This window comes from Aphelocoma coerulescens, chromosome 22 (genome assembly GCF_041296385.1).
Source record: "Aphelocoma coerulescens isolate FSJ_1873_10779 chromosome 22, UR_Acoe_1.0, whole genome shotgun sequence".
In the NCBI taxonomy this organism is placed as follows: domain Eukaryota; kingdom Metazoa; phylum Chordata; class Aves; order Passeriformes; family Corvidae; genus Aphelocoma; species Aphelocoma coerulescens.
In genome coordinates this window covers 1457340-1475173 of record NC_091035.1, presented here as the reverse complement: position 1 = coordinate 1475173, position 17834 = coordinate 1457340, and the positions used below count along the sequence as shown (strand labels likewise).

The window sequence follows — 17834 nt, the reverse complement described above, 5'->3', positions numbered from 1 at the left end:
CGGGATCATTTTTGGCGAGGATTCACCCCCCCCTCTCCGGCAACGAGAAAACGCCCTTTAGACAGGCACCTGAACGCCTGGAGCACGAGGACCCCCATCCCCACCCCAAAAATAACTGACGACTCTCGGTGGAACCAAAAAAAAACCCTTTATTCCCCCCAAAATAACCCCATCGAGGGGAGAGGGGGGGGAGGGCGGCCCCTCTGCTCCCCCCAAACCCCCAAACCCACCCACCTCCCCCCCGGGGGTCCCAGCAGACACCAAGGATCCCTCCCCAAAGCCAGAGGTGGGTGGGCACCCCCCTTGGAATGGGGGTGTGGGGGTTGAGGGTGGGTTTGGGGGTGGGCACGGGGGGGGGCTACACCAACTTCTTGGCCTCGAAGAAGCTCTTGAGGTGCCTCATCTGCCAGATGCCGGTGAGGATGAGGATGATGGTCTGGGCTATGGACCACCACAGCACGCGCTGGTTCGTGCTCTCGCTGGTCATGCGGAACCGCTCCTCCCGGTACTGCCGCGGCAACCGGAGTCAACCAGGCACCAAAACCGCCTGGATTCACCCCAGAACCACCTCCCCGCCCTCTCGCTCACCCTCTGGTAGTTCTGCTCCTTCTGGATCTGCTCCACCTGGTCCAGCAGTTGCCGGGCACGCAGCTGCAGCTCGGTCAGCTTGTCCTTGGCGGCGATCTCGGGGTAGTTGTTGGTGTGCTCGCCCACCTGGATGTCCAGGTGCACCCTCTGCGCGGGGCACGGGGCCGTCACCGGGGCTGCGGGCAGCGCTGGCACGGCCCCGGGGCACGGAGGGGAGCGCCGGTGGCGTTACCAGTTTGCCGCCGGCGAACAGGGCCATGCGGGTGGAGTTGGAGTGCAGGCAGATCTGGTGCTCGCCCGGCGTGTGCGACGTGAAGGTGAAGCGGCCCTCGGAGCCGTACTGCCGGGACAGGACCACCTGCGGCACGGCGGGGACGCGGTCACTGCCCGGGCACCGGGGCGTGGACAGTGGCACTGCCCTGGGTATGGACGCTGGCACCGCTCCGGGCACCGGGGTGTGGACAGTGGCACTGCCCTGGGTATGGACACTGGCACCGCTCCGGGCACCGGGGTGTGGACAGTGGCACCACCCCGGGTATGGACATTGGCACTGCCCTGGGTACCGGGGCACAGATGGTGGCACCCCCTGGGCCACCACACGGACGTGGTCACTGCCCGGGCACCGGGGCGTGGACAGTGGCACTGCCCCGGGTATGGACACTGGCACCGCTCCAGGCACCGGGGCGTGGACAGTGGCACCACCCGGGGTATGGACACTGGCACCTCCCAGGCACTGGGGCACAGTCATTGTCAGCCCCTGGGCCACCACACAGACACTGTCACTGCCCGGGCACCGGGGCGTGGACAGTGGCACTGCTCCGGGCACCGGGGTATGGATAGTGGCACCGCCCTGGGTATGGACACTGGCACCACTCCGGGCACCAGGGTGTGGACAGTGGCACCACCCTGGGTATGGACACTGGCACCACTCCGGGCACCAGCGTATGGACAGTGGCACCACCCTGGGTATGGACATTGGCACTGCCCTGGGTACCGGGGCACGGATGGTGGCACCCCCTGGGCCACCACACGGACGTGGTCACTGCCCGGGCACCGGGGTGTGAACACTGGCACCGCTCCGGGCACCGGGGCACAGTCATTGTCACCCCGCGGGGACCGAGACGTGGCCTCTGTCAGCCCCAGGCACTGGGATGTGGCTGGGCTGGGCCGGGGACCCCTGGCCAGGATGGAGCGGCACCCAAGGGACCCTCAGGGACCCCTGGCCAGGATGGAGCGGCACCCAAGGGACCCTCAGGGACCCCTGGCCAGGATGGAGCGGCACCCAAGGGACCCTCAGGGACCCCTGGCCAGGATGGAGCGGCACCCAAGGGACCCTCAGGAACCCCTGGCCAGGATGGAGCGGCACCCAAGGGACCCTCAGGGACCCCCATCCCAGCTGCAGTAGCACCCAGGGGAAACCCCCCGCAGAGCCCCCTCCCCATGCCCAGGGGGTGCCCCAACCCCCCAGAGCCCCCTCCCCATGCCCAGGGGGTGCCTCAACCCCCCAGAGCCCCCTCCCCATGCCCAGGGGGTGCCCCAACCCCCCAGAGCCCCCTCCCCATGCCCCGGGGTGCCCAAGCTCCCCCAGAGCCCCCTCCCCATGCCCAGGGGGTACCCAGGCCCCCCAGAGCCCCCTCCCCATGCCCAGGGGGTGCCCCAAGCCCCCAGAGCCCCCGCCCCATGCCCAGGGGGTACCCAAACCCTCCCAGAGCCCCCTCCCCATGCCCAGGGGGTACCCGAAGCCCCCCAGAGCCCCCTCCCCACCTTTCCGTCGGGGTCTTTGACCTCCACGTGCATGCCCAGCCCCGGCGTGGAGGGCAGGAAGGACTCGGACTGTTTGTCCCACAGCTGCGTCCGGTAATTCCCTGGCAGCCGCGACGGGAGCACGGGGTCGGCCCGGACCCGGACCCCCGGCCCGGTACCCCCGGCCCCGCTGCCCGCCCCGCATCCCGGTGGTCTCTTCCTTCCCCCCCCCATCCCGCAATGGTTCCTCCCGGTCCCCGGTAGTCTCAGCACCCCTCTCCGGTCCCTAATGGTCCCTCCCGTTAAATTCCGCCCCCCCCGTCCCGGTCCCCAGTGGTCGTTTCCATCACCCCCGGTGGTCTCGCCCACACCCCTGGCCCTGGGGGTCTCTCCCGTTGCCACCCCCGGTCCCGGTGGTCTCCTCATCTCCCCCCCTCCAGCCCAGTGGTCCCTCCCGTTAACTCCCCCCGGCCCTAAATTGTGTGTGCGTGTCTCCCCCCCCTCCCCACCCACAAGTGCCCAGTGGTCTCTCCCGCCTACCCCCTCTCCCCCCCACCCCCCGCCGCCACTCCCCGGTGGTCCCTGCCGCCGCCCCCGCCGCCCTCACCGATGACCATGGTCTCGTCGGGGATCTCCTCGATGAAGCAGCGCTTCTCGGTCTCACCGATGTGGAAGTACAGCCCGTGGGCGCCCCAGCCCAGCAGCAGCACCGCGGCCACCGCCGCCCTCAGCGCCTCCCCCAGCGCCGCCATGGTCCCTCCCGCCCGCCTGCCCGGCCGCCGGGGGGCGCTCTGCGCATGCGCGGGCACCTCACTCCCGGTTCAGCGCGCACGCGCAGTGCCGCCCTCAGCGCCCGGCCCGCCCGCCCGCGGCTCCGCGCCTCGCTCTGCGCATGCGCCGCTCGCCCGCGGCCACTCAGCGCTCCCCACGCCGCCCCGGCGGGGCTCCCGCCGCTCCCGCACTGCGCATGCGCGCCCGCCGCCGCGGTGGCGCAACAGGGAGGGCGCCGCTCCCTCGCTGCTGAGGTCGAGGATTCGAGCCCCGCCAGCGCTGCCGCGGGGGTCGCGGTGTCCCCCCCCGTGGTGCCGCGCTGTCGCCCCCCGCCATGTGTCCCCTCGGTTGTCGCCCCGCGGGGGTGCTGAGCAACGGCCAGGGCGGGGCCCGCCCTTCCAGGCAGTGTGGCAACACCACCGCCACCCTCCTTCCTTCCTTCTTCTCTCGGCGTCGCCCGCGCGGTGCCCGCAGCGCCCGGAGTCGGGGGTCCCATGGGTGAGCGCTGCCCGGCGACCCCGGGCACGGCCCGGCCGGGCGGGAGGGCACACGGAGCGCTTGGCACCGACGGTGACACCTCGGGGACCCCCCCGGATTTGAGGAGGGGTCCCAAAGGCTCGGGGGGCGCGGGCAGGGGGCTCCGGGGGGCCACGGCGGCCGCCCTCAGCCTCGCCCTCCTCTTCCTCTGCGCAGAGGCCGAAGGCTTCGCCCTCTGCCACGCGCCCGCCCTGCAGACCAAAGTCTTCCAGTACCGGTAAGGGACAGCCCGGGGGGACACCGGGGGTGGCGGGGGCAGCGCGGTGGCACCGCTGGCCGTCCCCCCGCCCCGCAGGCTTTGGGACGTGAACCAGAAGTCGCTGTACCTGCGCGATGACCAGCTGCTGGCCGGGCACCTGCAGGGCGCCAACGCCGCGCTGGAAGGTGACACGGGGACACGGGGACACGCGGGTGGCACACGCGGCTGGCACACGCGCTGACGGCTCCCCGTGTGCCCGTGTCGCCCGCAGAGAAGGTGTTCTGGGTGCCCAACCGCGCCTTCGAGCCCGCCCGGCTGCCCGTCATCCTGGGCATTCGCCACGGCTCCCGCTGCCTGAGCGCCGAGCGCGGGCGGGCCGGAGCAGCGCCCCAGCTGCGGCTGCAGGTCGGGGACAGCGCGGGGATGGGGATGCCAAGGGGATGGGGATGCCAAGGGGATGGGGACAGCAAGGGGATGGGGACAGCACGGGGATGGGGACAGCAAGGGGACAGCGCGGGGATGGGGATGCCAAGGGGATGGGGACAGCACGGGGACAGCGCGGGGATGGGGACAGCAAGGGGATGGGGACAGCACGGGGATGGGGGCAGCAAGGGGACAGCGCGGGGATGGGGATGCCAAGGGGATGGGGACAGCACGGGGATGGGGGCAGCAAGGGGATGGGGACAGCGCGGGGATGGGGATGCCAAGGGGATGGGAATGCCAAGGGGATGGGGACACCAGAGGGATGGGGACACCGCGGGGACGCCGCGGGGATGGAGGTGCCAAGGGCATGGGGACATCAAGGGGACAGAGATGAGGATGCCAAGGGGATGGGGATGCCAAGGGGATGGGGACACCGCGGGGATGGGGATGCCAAGGGGACACCGCGGGGATGGGGGTGCCACAGGCATGGGGACATCAAGGGGACAGGGATGGGGACAGCAGAGGGATGGGGACACCACGGGGACAGGGATGGGGACACCACAGGGATGAGAATGGGGATGGGGAAAGGGTTAAAGATGGGGACCCAAGAGCCATGGAGATGGGGACACTGTGGGGACACCGTGAGAGTGGGGACACTGCAGCGATGGGGACAGGGATGCCAAAGGGATGGGGACACCGTGGGGACACCACGGGCACGGCGACACCGTGGGGACAGGGATGCCAAAGGGATGGGGACACCACGGGCATGGGGACACCGTGGGGAGGGAACACCTGGGGGGACGCGGGGACACCACGCGGGTGAGGAGGACACGGGGACCTCCGGACGGGGCCACACCGCGCCGGGCCGATGGAGCACGGGGGTGCTCCGGGCGGTGTCCCCGCGCCGCGGGTGACACGGGGGTGGCCCGCAGGACGTGGACATCCGGGAGCTGCCCCGCGCCGGGGACAGCGCGGCCGCCTTCACCTTCTTCCGCTCCTACCGGGACGGGCTGTGGCGCTTCGAGTCGGCCGCGCACCCCGGCTGGTTCCTGTGCACGTCCCCGCGCGGCCACCAGCCCCTGGCTCTCTGCCGCCACCGCGATGTCACCTCCCAGCTGCTCGACTTCTACTTCCAGCTCTGCTGAGCCCCTCCCCGGCCACCGGCGCGGGGACAGCCGAGCCCCGGGAATGGTGACAGCCCCCTGGGGAGGGTGGCATCCTCACTGGGGAAGGTGCCATCCTCACCCCAGGGATGGTGACAGCTCCCTGGGGAGGGTGGCATCCTCACCCCAGGGATGGTGACAGCCCCCTGGGGAGGGTGACATCCCCCTGGGGAGGGTGGCATCCTCACTGGGAAGGTGCCATCCTCACCCCAGGGATGGTGACATCCTCCTGGAGAGGGTGACAGCCTCCTGGGAAGGGTGGCATCCTCACCCCAGGGATGGTGACATCCTCCTGGAGAGGGTGACAGCCTCCTGGGGAGGGTGACAGCCTCCTGGGAAGGGTGGCATCCTCACCCCAGGGATGGTGACATCCTCCTGGAGAGGGTGACAGCCTCCTGGGGAGGGTGACATCCTCACCCCAGGACGGCGACATCCCTCTGGGGAGGGTGGCATCCCCCCCAGGATGGCGACATCCCCCTGGGGAGGGTGACATCCCCCCGAGGACGGTGACATCCCCACCAGGGACGGTGCCATCCTCACCCAGGCATGGTGACATCCTTGCTCCTCGGTGGCGTCTTCCCCGGAGTGGCGACATCACCCGCAGGACGGTGCCACCCCAGCAGGGATGGTGACACCTCCTCCGCCCCCCTCCGCCGTCGGTGCCATCCCCTTGGGGACAGTGCCATCCCCTTGGGGACAGTGCCATCCCCCCGGCGACAGCCACACGCTCACCCGGGGCGGTGAGGGAATAAAGATGCTGATGCCACGCGGTGCCCGCGGCGTGGGTGGCACGGAGGGGCCAGGGCGGGGCCAGGGCGGGGTTGGTGGCCCCGCTGGCCGCGTCACCGCGGCGGGGTGGCCGCTCTTGCGCCACCCGCGCGATGGGGACAGAACGGGACATCCCCGGGCGAGGGTGACGCGGCCCCGCGGCCCGGCCCCTTCCCGGATCCTGTGGGGACGCCCGGGGACACCGCGCAGCACGGGGGACACCGTGGGGACAGGGGACCGTGGGGACAGGGGACACGGGATTTGGGGGGACAGGACACTGTGGGGACAGGGGACACGGGATTTGGGGGACAGGACACGGTGGGGACAGGGGACACCGTGGGGACAGGGGACACGGGATTTGGGGGGACAGGACACGGTGGGGACAGGGGACACGGGATTTGGGGGACAGGACACTGTGGGGACAGGGGACATGGGATTTGGGGGACAGGACACTGTGGGGACAGGGGACACGGGATTTGGGGGACAGGACACCGTGGGAACAGGGGGTGTGGGACCCGGGGACAGGGCGCAGAAGGGACACGGGGTATGGGGGAATGTGGGGACAGGGAATGGGGGACAATAAGGACAGGGGACACTGTGGGGACAGGACACGAATGATCTTGGGGACAGGGAATGGGGACAATGGGGACAAGGGGCACAAGCCCAGGGACAGGACACACGGGAACGTGGGGACAGGGGATGGGGACAATAGGGACAGGGGATGTGGCGTTTTGGGGACTGGTCACCATGGGGACAGAGCACGTGGCATCATGGGGACAAGGCACACAGGACCATGGGGACAAGCACACAGGACCATGGGCATGGGGCACCTGGGAGTTTGGGGACAGGGAATGTGGGACCTTGGGGACAGGGAATGTGGGGACTTGGGGAAAAGGCACACGGGACCTTGGGGATGGAACATGGGGGACCTTGGGGACAGGGAACGTGGGATCTTGGGGACAGGGAATGTGGGACCACGGAGACAGGGAATGTGGGATCTTGGGGACAGGGAATGTGGGATCTTGGGGACAGGGAATGTGGGGACTTGGGGACAAGGCACACGGGACCTTGGGGACAGGGAATGTGGGACCTTGGGGGTAGAACATGTGGGACCTTGGGGACAGGGAATGTGGGACCACGGGGACAGGAAATGTGGGGATTTGGGGGCAGGGAATGTGGGACCTTGGGGACAAGGCACACAGGACCACGGGGATGGAGCACCTGGGAGTTTGGGGACAGCGCTCACAGCACCTTGGGGACGGGGCTCACGGTGACAATGGTGACAAGGCCCACGGCACCTTGGGGACAGGGCACGGGGGCCTGGCAGGGACCACCCAGGGGCCACCCGCTGCCAGGGGACACTGCAGGGACGGGGCTGGCCCAGGGGACACGGCCCAGGGGGATGGCCCAGGTGACATCCTCGCCACGGTGACCGCGGCCATCGCTGGGGACGCTGGCACGAGGTGGCATTTCGCCACCGCTCGGCGTCACCGTCACCCATCCCTCCAATTAGCGGGGCGGGCTCTGTCCCCCGCCCGCCCGGCCGGCCCTATAAAGCCGCTGTCACCCGTGGGGACAGCCCAGAGCGCGCGGGACGGGATCCCGGGAGGTGACACATCCGCAGGTACCGCTGGGGACGGGCACGAAGCCGCCTCCTGCTCGGGGACAACCCCAAGGGCGTTCGCTGCTGCTGGCACGCGTGTCCCCACCCGTGTCACCCGTGCCACCCGCGTGCCACCCTCTCCGCAGGCCCAGCCATGTCCTGCACGTCCAGAGCTGCCCTCAGGTGAGCGGGGACAGCGCGGGGACGGGGCTGTCCCCTCCCCCTCCTCACCCCTCCCCCCCGGTGTCACCTCCCCTGACCCCCCTGTCCCCACAGGGGGACACCCCGGGGACGCCCCGTGGGGCTCGTGGCGGGCAGCGGGGACATGGCCGAGCCCGTCATCGACCCCGACATGGTGGCCTTGTTCGAGGACTTCCTGGGGACAGGTAGTGCCTGCCGGGTGCTGGTGGCCCCCGTGTCCCTGTCCCCGTGTCCCCATGTCCCTGTCCCCCTGTCCCTGTCCCCATGTCCCTGTGCCCGTGTTCCCATGCCCGTGTCCCTGCCCCACATGTCCCCATGTCCCTGCCATGTCCTCGTGGCCCAAACTCCCTGGGCGTCCCCTGCGTGTCCCCGTGTCCCTCACGCCCACGGGCCCGCCACCCCCACGTGTCCCAGCCCCGTGTCCCCATGTCCCCATCCCACATACCCATCACCCCCTGTGCCCCGTCCCCGTGTCCCCATGTCCCCACATCCCCACATCCCCATGTCCCCATATCCCTGTGTCCCCACATCCCCACATCCCCTTGCCCCACATCCCCACGTCCCCACATTCTTACATCCCCGTGTCCCTGTGTCCCTGTGTCCCTGTGTCCCTGTGTCCCCACATCCCCACATCCCCATATCCCCTTGCCCCATGTCCCCACATCCCCATGTCCCCCCCTTGCCCCACATCCCCACATCCCCACGTCCCCACATCCCCACGTCCCCTTGCCCCACATCCCCACATCCCCACGTCCCCATGTCCCCCCTTGCCCCACATCCCCGCATCCCTGTGTCCCCACATCCCCACATCCCCACATTCCCACATCCCCACGTCCCCACGCCCCCACGTCCCCGCATTCCTGTGTCCCCACATCCCCATGTCCCCCCCTTGCCCCACATCCCCACATCCCCACATCCCCATGTCCCTGTGTCCCCACATCCCCACATCCCCATGTCCCCACATTCTTACATCCCCGTGTCCCTGTGTCCCTGTGTCCCCACATCCCCACATCCCTGTGTCCCCCCCTTGCCCCACATCCCCACATCCCCTTGCCCCACATCCCCGTGTCCCCATATCCCTGTGTCCCCACATCCCCATATCCCCGTGTCCCCACATCCCCACATCCCCACATCCCCATATCCCCTTGCCCCACGTCCCCACATCCCCACATCCCCTTGCCCCACATCCCTGTGTCCCCACATCCCCACGTCCCCGTGTCCCCTCAGAGATGACCACCGAGGTGGCCCCGGTGGCGCCGCGCCCGCCGGCGCAGCCGTACCACTACGTGCTGCGGGACACGGAGCAGAAGGGGCTGTGCCTGCGGGACGGTCACCTGGTGGCCACCAGCCTGCAGGGCGCCAACGCCCCCCAGGAAGGTGGGTGTCCCTCTGGGGTGGGGGGGGGGGACAGCGGTGACCCCCCCGCCGTGGGACCCCCGCCCACCCCCCGTGTCCCGCAGAGCCCATCAGCGTCGTGCCCAACCGGCACCTGGAGCGCCGGCGCTGTCCCCTCATCGTGGGCATCCGCGGTGGCACCCGGGCGCTGTCCTGCGGCACCGGCCCCGAGCCCCGGCTGAGCCTGGAGGTGACCGGGGGGACCTGGGGGTGACCAGGGGGGGACAACTCGATGTGGGGCAAGCTGGGGTGGGGGGGACACAAAGGTGGGACAGGCCAAGGTCTTGGCCCAAGGTGGGTCAACTTGAGGTGGGTCAAGCCAGGTTGGGTCAGTGCAAGTTGGGTTGGCTCGAGGTGGGTCAAGCCAAGGTGGATGAGCCAAGATGGGTCAAGCCAAGGTGGACAAGTCAAGGTGGGTCAATCCAAGGTGGACGACTCAAGGTGGGTCAATCCAAGGTGGACAAGTCAAGGCGGGTCAACCCCCAGTGGGTCAACTCAAGGTGGGTCAATCCAAGGTGGTCAACCCAGGATGGTCAGCCCAAGGTGGACAACTCAAGGTGGGTCAATCCAAGATGGACGACCCAAGGTGGGTCAACTCAAGGTGGGTCAATCCAAGGTGGACGACCCAAGGTGGGTCAACTCAAGGTGGTCAACTCAAGGTGGACAGCCCAAGGTGGGTCAACTCAAAGTGGTCAATTCAAGATGGTCAACCCAAGATGGTCAACTCCCAATGGGTCAACTCAAGGTGGGTCAACCCAAGGTGGGCAACCCAAGGTGGGTCAGCTCAAGATGGTCAATTCAAAATGGTCAACCCAAGATGGTCAACCCCCAGTGGGTCAATCCAAGGTGGGTCAACTCAAGGTGGGTCAATCCAAGGTGGACAACCCAAGGTGGACAATTCAAGGTGGGTCAACTTGAGTTGGATCAACTCAGAGTGGATGACCCAAGGTGGGGCACCCAGAGATGGGTCAACCCAAAGTGGGTCAAGACAAGGCGGGTCAAGCCAAGATGGAAAGCCCAAGATTGGCCAACTCAAGGTGGGTCAATCCAAGTTGGGTCAACCCAAGGTGGGGCAATCCTAAAGTGATGTCATCCCAGAACGGTGCCACCTGGAGGTGGGGTCACCTGGAAGTGGGGATTCCCCAGGGCGGTGTCACTTAATGATGGCCTCACCTGGAGGTGGGGTCACCTTCAGATGGGGTCACCTGGAGGTGGGGTCACCTTCAGACGGGGTCACCTGGAGATAGGGGGTCACCAGGAGATGGGGGGGGTCATGTGGAGGTGGGGTCAACTGGAGATGGGGGGTCACCTTCAGATGGGGTCACCTGGTGGGGTCACCTTCAGATGGGGTCACCTGGAGATGGGGTCACCTGGAGATGGGGTCACCTGGAGATAGGGAGTCACCAGGAGATGAGGGGGGTCATGTGGAGGTGGGGTTACCTGGAGGTGGTGTCACCTGGAGATAGGGGGTCACCAGGAGATGAGGGGGGGTCACGTGGAGGTGGGGTTACCTGGAGAGGGGGGGGTCACCTTCAGATGGGGTCACCTGGACATGGGGGGTCACCTGGAGGTGGGGTCACCTGGAGATAGTGTCACCAGGAGATGGGGGGGGTCACGTGGAGGTGGGGTCACCTGGAGATAGTGTCACCAGGAGGTGGGCTCACCTGGGGGTGGTGTCAGTAGGAGGTGGTGCCACCTTCAGATGGGGTCACCAGGAGATGGGGCGGTCACGTGGAGGTGGGGTCACCAGGAGAAGGGGGGTCACCTGGAGATGGGGGGTCACCTGGAGATGGGGGGTCACCTGGAGGTGGTGGGGCCACCTTCAGATGGGGTCCTCTGGAGATGGTGTCACCAAGAGATGGTGTCACCTGGAGGGGGCCTTCCTTGAGGTGGTGTCACCTGGAGGTGGTGGGGCCACCTTCAGATGGCGTCAACAGGAGATGGGGGGTCACCTTGAGGTGGTGTCACCTGGAGGTGGTACCCCCTGGGCATGGTGCCCCCGTGGGCGGTGTCCCATTGCCGTCCCCTCCCCGGGCAGGACGTGGGGATACAGGAGCTGTTCTCCAGTGACCAGGCCCGGGCCACCCCGTTCACCTTCTACAAGACCTTCGGGGGCTCCACGCACACCTTCGAGGCCGCCGCCTTCCCCGGGCTCTTCCTCAGCACGGCCCCGGGCCCGGGGGAGGCGCTGGCCCTGGCACCGCCCCCCGGTGCCACCGCCTTCTATCTGCGCCGCAAGTGACGGTGCCAGCGCCGCGGGGACACCTCGAGGGGACACGTCCGTGCTGGGGGGGACGTCCCCGTCTGCCGCTGCTCCCTGCCCGGGCCGCGAGTGACAGCGGCGCCGCCGAGGGGGCGTCTGTGGGTGGGGGGGAACGTCCATGGTGAGGGACATCCATGGTGGGGACACATCCAGGGCTTGGGGACCTCCATGGTGGGGGACCTCCATGGTGGGGGACATCCATGGTGAGGGACGTCCATGGTGAGGGACGTCCATGGTGGGGGGACCTCCAGGGCTTGGGGACACATCCAGGGTTTGGGGACCTCCATGGTGGGGGACATCCATGGGGGTGAGGACATCCATGGTGAGGGACGTCCATGGTGAGGGACGTCCATGGTGGGGACACTTCCAGGGCTTGGGGACCTCCATGGTGGGGGGGGACCTCCAGGGCTTGGGACACATCCAGGGCATGGGGGGGACATCCATGGAGGGGGGACCTCCAGGGCTTGGGGACACATCCAGGGCTTGAGGACCTCCATGGTGGGGGACGTCCATGGTGAGGGACATCCATGGTGGGGGGACCTCCAGGGCTTGGGGACATCCGTGGTTGGAGGGGCAGCCATGGCTGGGGACACATCCAGGGCCTGGGGAATCTCCATGGTGGGGGACATCCATGGGGGTGAGGACATCCATGGTGAGGGACGTCCATGGTGGGGGGACCTCTAGGGCTTGGGGGGGACCTCCAGGGCTTGGGGACATCCGTGGTTGGAGTGGCAGCCATGGCTGGGGACACATCCAGGGCTTGGGGACCTCCAGGGCTTGGGGGGGACATCCATGGTGGGGGGACCTCCAGGGCTTGGGGACCTCCATGGTGAGGGACATCCATGGTGAGGGACATCCATGGTGAGGGACATCCATGGTGGGGGGACCTCCATGGTGGGGGGACATCCATGGTGGGGGGACATCCATGGTGAGGGACGTCCATAGTGGGGGGACCTCTAGGGCTTGGGGACGCATCCAGGGTTTGGGGACATTCGTGGCGAGGGACATCCATGGTGAGGGACATTCATGGTGGGGGGACCTCTAGGTCTTGGGGGGGACCTCCAGGGCTTGGGGGGGACCTCCAGGGCTTGGGGACATCCGTGGTTGGAGGGGCAGCCATGGCTGGGGACACATCCAGGGCTTGGGGACCTCCAGGGCTTGGGGGGGACATCCATGGGGGGGGACATCCATGGTGGGGGTGACCTCCAGGGCTTGGGGACCTCCATGGTGAGGGACATCCATGGTGAGGGACATCCATGGCGGGGGGACCTCCAGGGCTTGGGGACACATCCAGGGCTTGGGGACATCCGTGGTGAGGGGACCTCCATGTTGGGGGCCCTCCAGGACTTGGGGACCTCCATGGTGGGGACACCTCCATGTTGGGGACACCTCCATGCTGGGGACACCTCCATGGCCGCTGTGGCTCCGCTCCCAATAAAGCGCTGGCCGGACGTTGGGGTCACCTCGTGGGGTGTGGCTGGGGGGGGGCAGAACCGCTCCGGGGGGGTGGGGGGGGGCAGGAACCCCTTTGGGGGAACCAGGACCCTCCCTTTGGGGTCAGGACCCTCCTTTTGGGGTCAGGACGTTCCGGGGGAGCTCAGAACCCTTTTGGAGGGGCTCAGGACCCTCCTTTTGGGCTCAGAACCCCCCTTTTTGGGCTCAGGACCCCCCTTTTTGGGGTCAGGACGTTCTGGGGGAGCTCAGAAACCTTTTGGGGGGGCTCAGGACCCTCCTTTTGGGCTCAGAACCCCCCTTTTTGGGCTCAGAACCCCCCTTTTTGGGCTCAGGACCCTCCTTTTGGGCTCAGCCCCCCGCTTTTTGGGCTCAGAACCCCCCTTTTTGGGCTCAGGACCCTCCTTTTGGGCTCAGAACCCCCCCTTTTTGGGCTCAGAACCCCCCTTTTTGGGCTCAGGACCCTTTTGGGGTGGCTCAGGACCCTCCTTTTGGGCTCAGCCCCCCGCTTTTTGGGCTCAGGACCCCCCTTTTTGGGCTCAGAACCCCCCTTTTTGGGCTCAGGACCCTCCTTTTGGGCTCAGAACCCCCCTTTTTGGGCTCAGGACCCTCCTTTTTGGGCTCAGGACCCTCCCTTTTTGGGCTCAGGACCCCCCTTTTTGGGCTCAGAACCCTCCTTTTTGGGGTCAGAACCCCCCTTTTTGGGCTCAGGACCCTTTTGGGGTGGCTCAGGACCCTCCTTTTGGGCTCAGAACCCCCCTTTTTGGGCTCAGGACCCCCCTTTTTGGGCTCAGAACCCCCCCTTTTTGGGCTCAGGACCCCCCTTTTTGGGCTCAGAACCCCCCCTTTTTGGGTTCAGGACCCCTCTTTTTGGGCTCAGAACCCCCCTTTTTGGGCTCAGGACCCCCCTTTTTGGGCTCAGGACCCCCCTTTTGGGCTCAGAACCCCCCTTTTTGGGGTCAGAACCCCCCTTTTTGGGCTCAGAACCCCCCTTTTTGGGCTCAGGACCCCCCTTTTTGGGCTCAGAACCCTCCTTTTTGGGGTCAGAACCCCCCTTTTTGGGCTCAGGACCCTCCTTTTTGGGGTCAGAACCCCCCCTTTTTGGGCTCAGGACCCTTTTGGGGTGGCTCAGGACCCTCCTTTTGGGCTCAGAACCCCCCTTTTTGGGCTCAGGACCCCCCCTTTTTGGGCTCAGAACCCCCCTTTTTGGGCTCAGGACCCTTTTGGGCCCGATCCCCCCGCGCCGGGAGGGGGCGTGGCCTCAGCCGGGGGCGTGGCCTCACGGGGGTGGGCGTGGCTTTGTATGCTAATAATCCCTCCCGCCCTCAAAGGGGGCGTGGCCACCCCAGACCACGCCCCCCCGCGCGCGGCAGTGCCGGTAAGGGAAGGGGGAGGGGAGGGGAGGGGGCGGCACCCGGGGGTCCCCAAGGCCCGGGGGGGGGGTCAGGGGTCCCCTGAGGGTCCCCAGAGAGTCCCCAGAGACCCCCAGAGCTCCCCCCCCCGCCGGGAGAGCCCCCCCAAATGTCAGGGGCACCCCAAAAACTCGGGGCCGCGCTTGGGGCCCCCCGTAACCTTTGCCCTCCCCCCCCTCATAACTTTTGGGGGCCCCCATAACTTTTGGGGTCCCTTATAACTTTTGGGGTCACTCCTGCACCTTTTGGGGTCCTTGGAGTCCACACTCCCCCCCCGGACTCTGAGGGTCCCCCTGGAACGCCCCCCCCCCCCCCAAATCTCTGCCCCTCCTGTCCGTTTTGGGGTCCCCCCCACCCCTTCGAAGTCACCCCTGCCCCTTTTGGGGTCCCCTATAATTTTGGGGTCCCCCCCTGGGTGCTGACAGTGCCCCCGGAGCCCCCACAGATCTCTGCCCCCCCACTTTTGGGCCCCCCCCCCCACGTTTTAGGTCACCTTTGCCCCTTTTTGGGGGGCCCCCCCCCACCCCTCGTGACCCCCCCAAAACCTCTGAGCCCCCCCCCCCAAACCCCACTTCCGGGTGGGGGGGGTGACTTGGGGGGGGGCGGGGCCTCACCAGATTTTGGGGGGCCCCCCTCCCCCATCCAATCAGCACTCGCGGCAGGGTGCAAGACCCCCCCCCTCAATTTTGGGGTGCTGCCCCCCTCCCCCCCTACAGAATTGGGGTCCGGGGGAGGGGGGAGGGGTCCGGGACCCCCGACCCTGAAGTGGCTTCTCCGGGGTTGGGGGGGGGGAGGGAAGGGGGAAGGGGGGGGGCACAATTTGGGGGTGCAGCCCCCCCTCCCCTCCCCCCGGGGGATCGTTGGGGTTTCCCCTCCCCCCGGTTCGGGGGGGGGAGGGGTCTTTTTGGGGTGCTTGGGAGTTTTTGGGGTCCCCCCTCCCCCGTTTCCTGTCCCGGCGGGGCGGAAGCGGCGCGGGTGAGGCGGGGACGGTGAGGCGGGGTGGCCACGGGGTGGCCCTGGGTGGCCCTGGGTGGCCCTGGGTGGCCGCGGGGTGGCCCTGGGTGGCCCTGGGTGGCCCTGGGTGGCCGCGGGGTGGCCGTGGGTGGCCGTGGGTGCCACGGGTGACACGGGGACGGTGAGGCGGGGTGGCCGTGGGTGACACGGGGTGGCCCTGGGTGGCCCTGGGTGGCCGTGGGTGGCTGTGGGTGCCACGGGTGACAGGGGGACGGTGAGGCGGGGTGGCCGTGGGTGCCACGGGTGCCACGGGTGGCACGGGGTGGCCGCGGGGTGACCGCGCCGGCTGCAGGTGCGGAAGGAGGGAGGGAGGACCCCCAGACCCCTCCCCAGCCTCTCCTTCCTCCTCCTCCTCCTCCTCCTCCTCTTCCTCTTCCTCCTTCCTCCTCCGAGCCCTCCCTCCGTCCTTCCCTCTCTCCTCCTGCGCTTCCTCCTTCCCTCTCTCCTCGCTCCCGCTGCCCTCCCCCCCCCCGCCGCCTTTCCTCCCTCTTCCTGGATCCTCCCTCCCTTCCCTCCCTCCTTCCCTCCCACCCTTTTCCCTCCTCCATCTCTCCTTCTTCCTCTCAACTTCCTTCTCCCCTCCTTCCCTCCCTCCTCCTTCCCTTCCTTCCCTCCTTCCTCCTCTTCCTCCTCCTTCCTCCCTCTCTCCTTCCCTTCCTTCTTCCCTCCCTCCCTCCCTCCCTTCCTTCTCCTCTCCCTCCCTCCCTTCCTTCCCTCTCCCTCCTCCCTCCCTTCCTTCCCCCCGTCCTCCTCTTCCTCCTCCTTCCTCCCTCTCTCCTTCCCTTCTTCCCTCCTTCCTCCCTCCCTCCCACCCTTCCTTCCCTCTCCCTCCTCCCTCCCTTCCTCCACGGTCCTTCTCTCCCTCCTCCTCCTCTTCCCTCCCCCCTCCCTCCCTCTCCTCTTCCTCCTTCCTTCCCTCCTTCCTCCTCTCCCTCCTTCCTCCCTCTCTCCCTCCTTCCTCCCTCTCTCCTCTCTCCTCCCTCCTCCATCCTCCTCTCCCTCCCTCCCCTCACCCTCTCCCCTCTCCTCCCTCTCCCCAGGGCCTCCCCACGCCATGGCCACTCCTCCGGCCACTCCGGCCACTCCGGGGCCGCTCCGCGCTGTCCGGTGGCCGTAGGGAGGGGCTGACCCATGGAGCCGCCCGGGGCCCCCCCCGCCCCCGGGGTCCTGGCAGCGCTGGACGCCATCGCCTTCTCGGGGGGAGGGGCCGAGACCCCCGCACTGACCCCTGCGCTGACCCCCACCCTGACCCCCACCCTGACCCTGACCCCCACCCTGACCCCTGCGCTGACCCCCACCCTGACCCCCACCCTGACCCTGACCCCTGTGCTGACCCCTGCACTGACCCCCACCCTGACCTCTGCCTTGACCCCCACCCTGACCCCCACCCTGACCACTGCACTGACCCCTGCACTGACCCCTGTGCCGACCCTGACCCCCACCCTGACCCCTGCACCAGCCCCCACCCTGACCCCCACCCTGACCTCTGCCTTGACCCCTGCACTGACCCCCACCGTGACCTCCACCTTGACCCCCACCCTGACCGCTTCCCTGGCCCCCACCCTGACCCCCACCTTGACCCCTGCACTGACCCCCACCCTGACCCCCACCCTGACCGCTTCCCTGGCCCCCACCCTGACCCCCACCTTGACCCCTGCACTGACCTCTACTCTGACCACTCCAGTCCCCACCCTGACCCCCACCCTGCCCCCCGCCCGGCCCCCTGCCCCCGCCCCCGACGTGTTCTGGGCCAGCCTGCTCCGTGTCCAGCTCTGTGTCCAGGAGCTCCAGGGGGCCATCGAGGGGCAGCCGGACACCGGGGACCTCCCCCTGCCCGGGGGTCCGGAGCCCCTGGATGGGGCTGGGAGAGTCTCCCAAGAGATCCAAGGCCACGGGTGTGGGCTTGAGGACATCCTCCAGGTGTCCGTGGGGGAGGACATCCCACCCAAATCCATGGCCAAGGATGAGGACATCCCATCTCAGTCCATGGCCAAGGATGAGAACATCTTCCAGCAGCACCAAAACCTTGGATCCAGCCACGAGAGCATCTTCCAGGTGTCCACGGGTGGGGACATCCCACCCAAATCCATGGCCAAGGATGAGGACATCCCATCTCAGTCCATGGCCAAGGATGAGGACATCCCACCCAAATCCATGGTCATGGATAAGAACATCTTCCAGGAGCACCAGTTCCATGGATCCACCAACAAGAGCATCTTCCAGGTGTCCATGGGTGGGGACATCCCAACCAAATCCATCGTCATGGATGAGGACATCCCACCCAAATGCATGGCCAAGGATG

General features: G+C 67.8%; 3 protein-coding genes across 4 annotated transcripts; 2 read left to right on the top strand and 1 right to left on the bottom strand.

The window, feature by feature from the left end:
- Positions 1–127: 127 nt before the first annotated feature.
- On the bottom strand, positions 128–3119 carry TMED4 (transmembrane p24 trafficking protein 4). The gene is made up of 5 exons (XM_069035613.1): positions 2939–3119; positions 2353–2453; positions 821–946; positions 589–735; positions 128–508 (listed from the first exon to the last, which is right to left on the bottom strand). Exons 1-5 carry the CDS (start codon positions 3081–3083, stop codon positions 359–361), a joined length of 669 nt encoding a protein of 222 aa, XP_068891714.1. The 5' UTR covers positions 3084–3119; the 3' UTR covers positions 128–358.
- A 187-nt stretch (positions 3120–3306) lies between these two features.
- Positions 3307–6184, top strand: LOC138121650 (interleukin-1 family member 10-like). Of its 2 annotated transcripts, XM_069035378.1 has the most exons (5): positions 3307–3600; positions 3796–3856; positions 3935–4023; positions 4110–4243; positions 5194–6184. In XM_069035378.1, exons 1-5 carry the CDS (start codon positions 3597–3599, stop codon positions 5404–5406), a joined length of 501 nt encoding a protein of 166 aa, XP_068891479.1. In that variant the 5' UTR covers positions 3307–3596; the 3' UTR covers positions 5407–6184. The 2 variants fall into 2 exon arrangements, with proteins under 2 accessions (XP_068891479.1, XP_068891478.1); XM_069035377.1 differs by having other exon boundaries at positions 3307–3856.
- Positions 6185–8085: 1901 nt separating this feature from the next.
- LOC138121780 (interleukin-36 receptor antagonist protein-like) lies at positions 8086–11742 on the top strand. The gene is made up of 4 exons (XM_069035614.1): positions 8086–8181; positions 9224–9373; positions 9457–9581; positions 11430–11742. The coding sequence occupies exons 1-4, from the start codon at positions 8121–8123 to the stop codon at positions 11631–11633; spliced, it is 540 nt and encodes a 179-aa protein (XP_068891715.1). The 5' UTR covers positions 8086–8120; the 3' UTR covers positions 11634–11742.
- The last annotated feature ends 6092 nt before the right edge of the window (positions 11743–17834 follow it).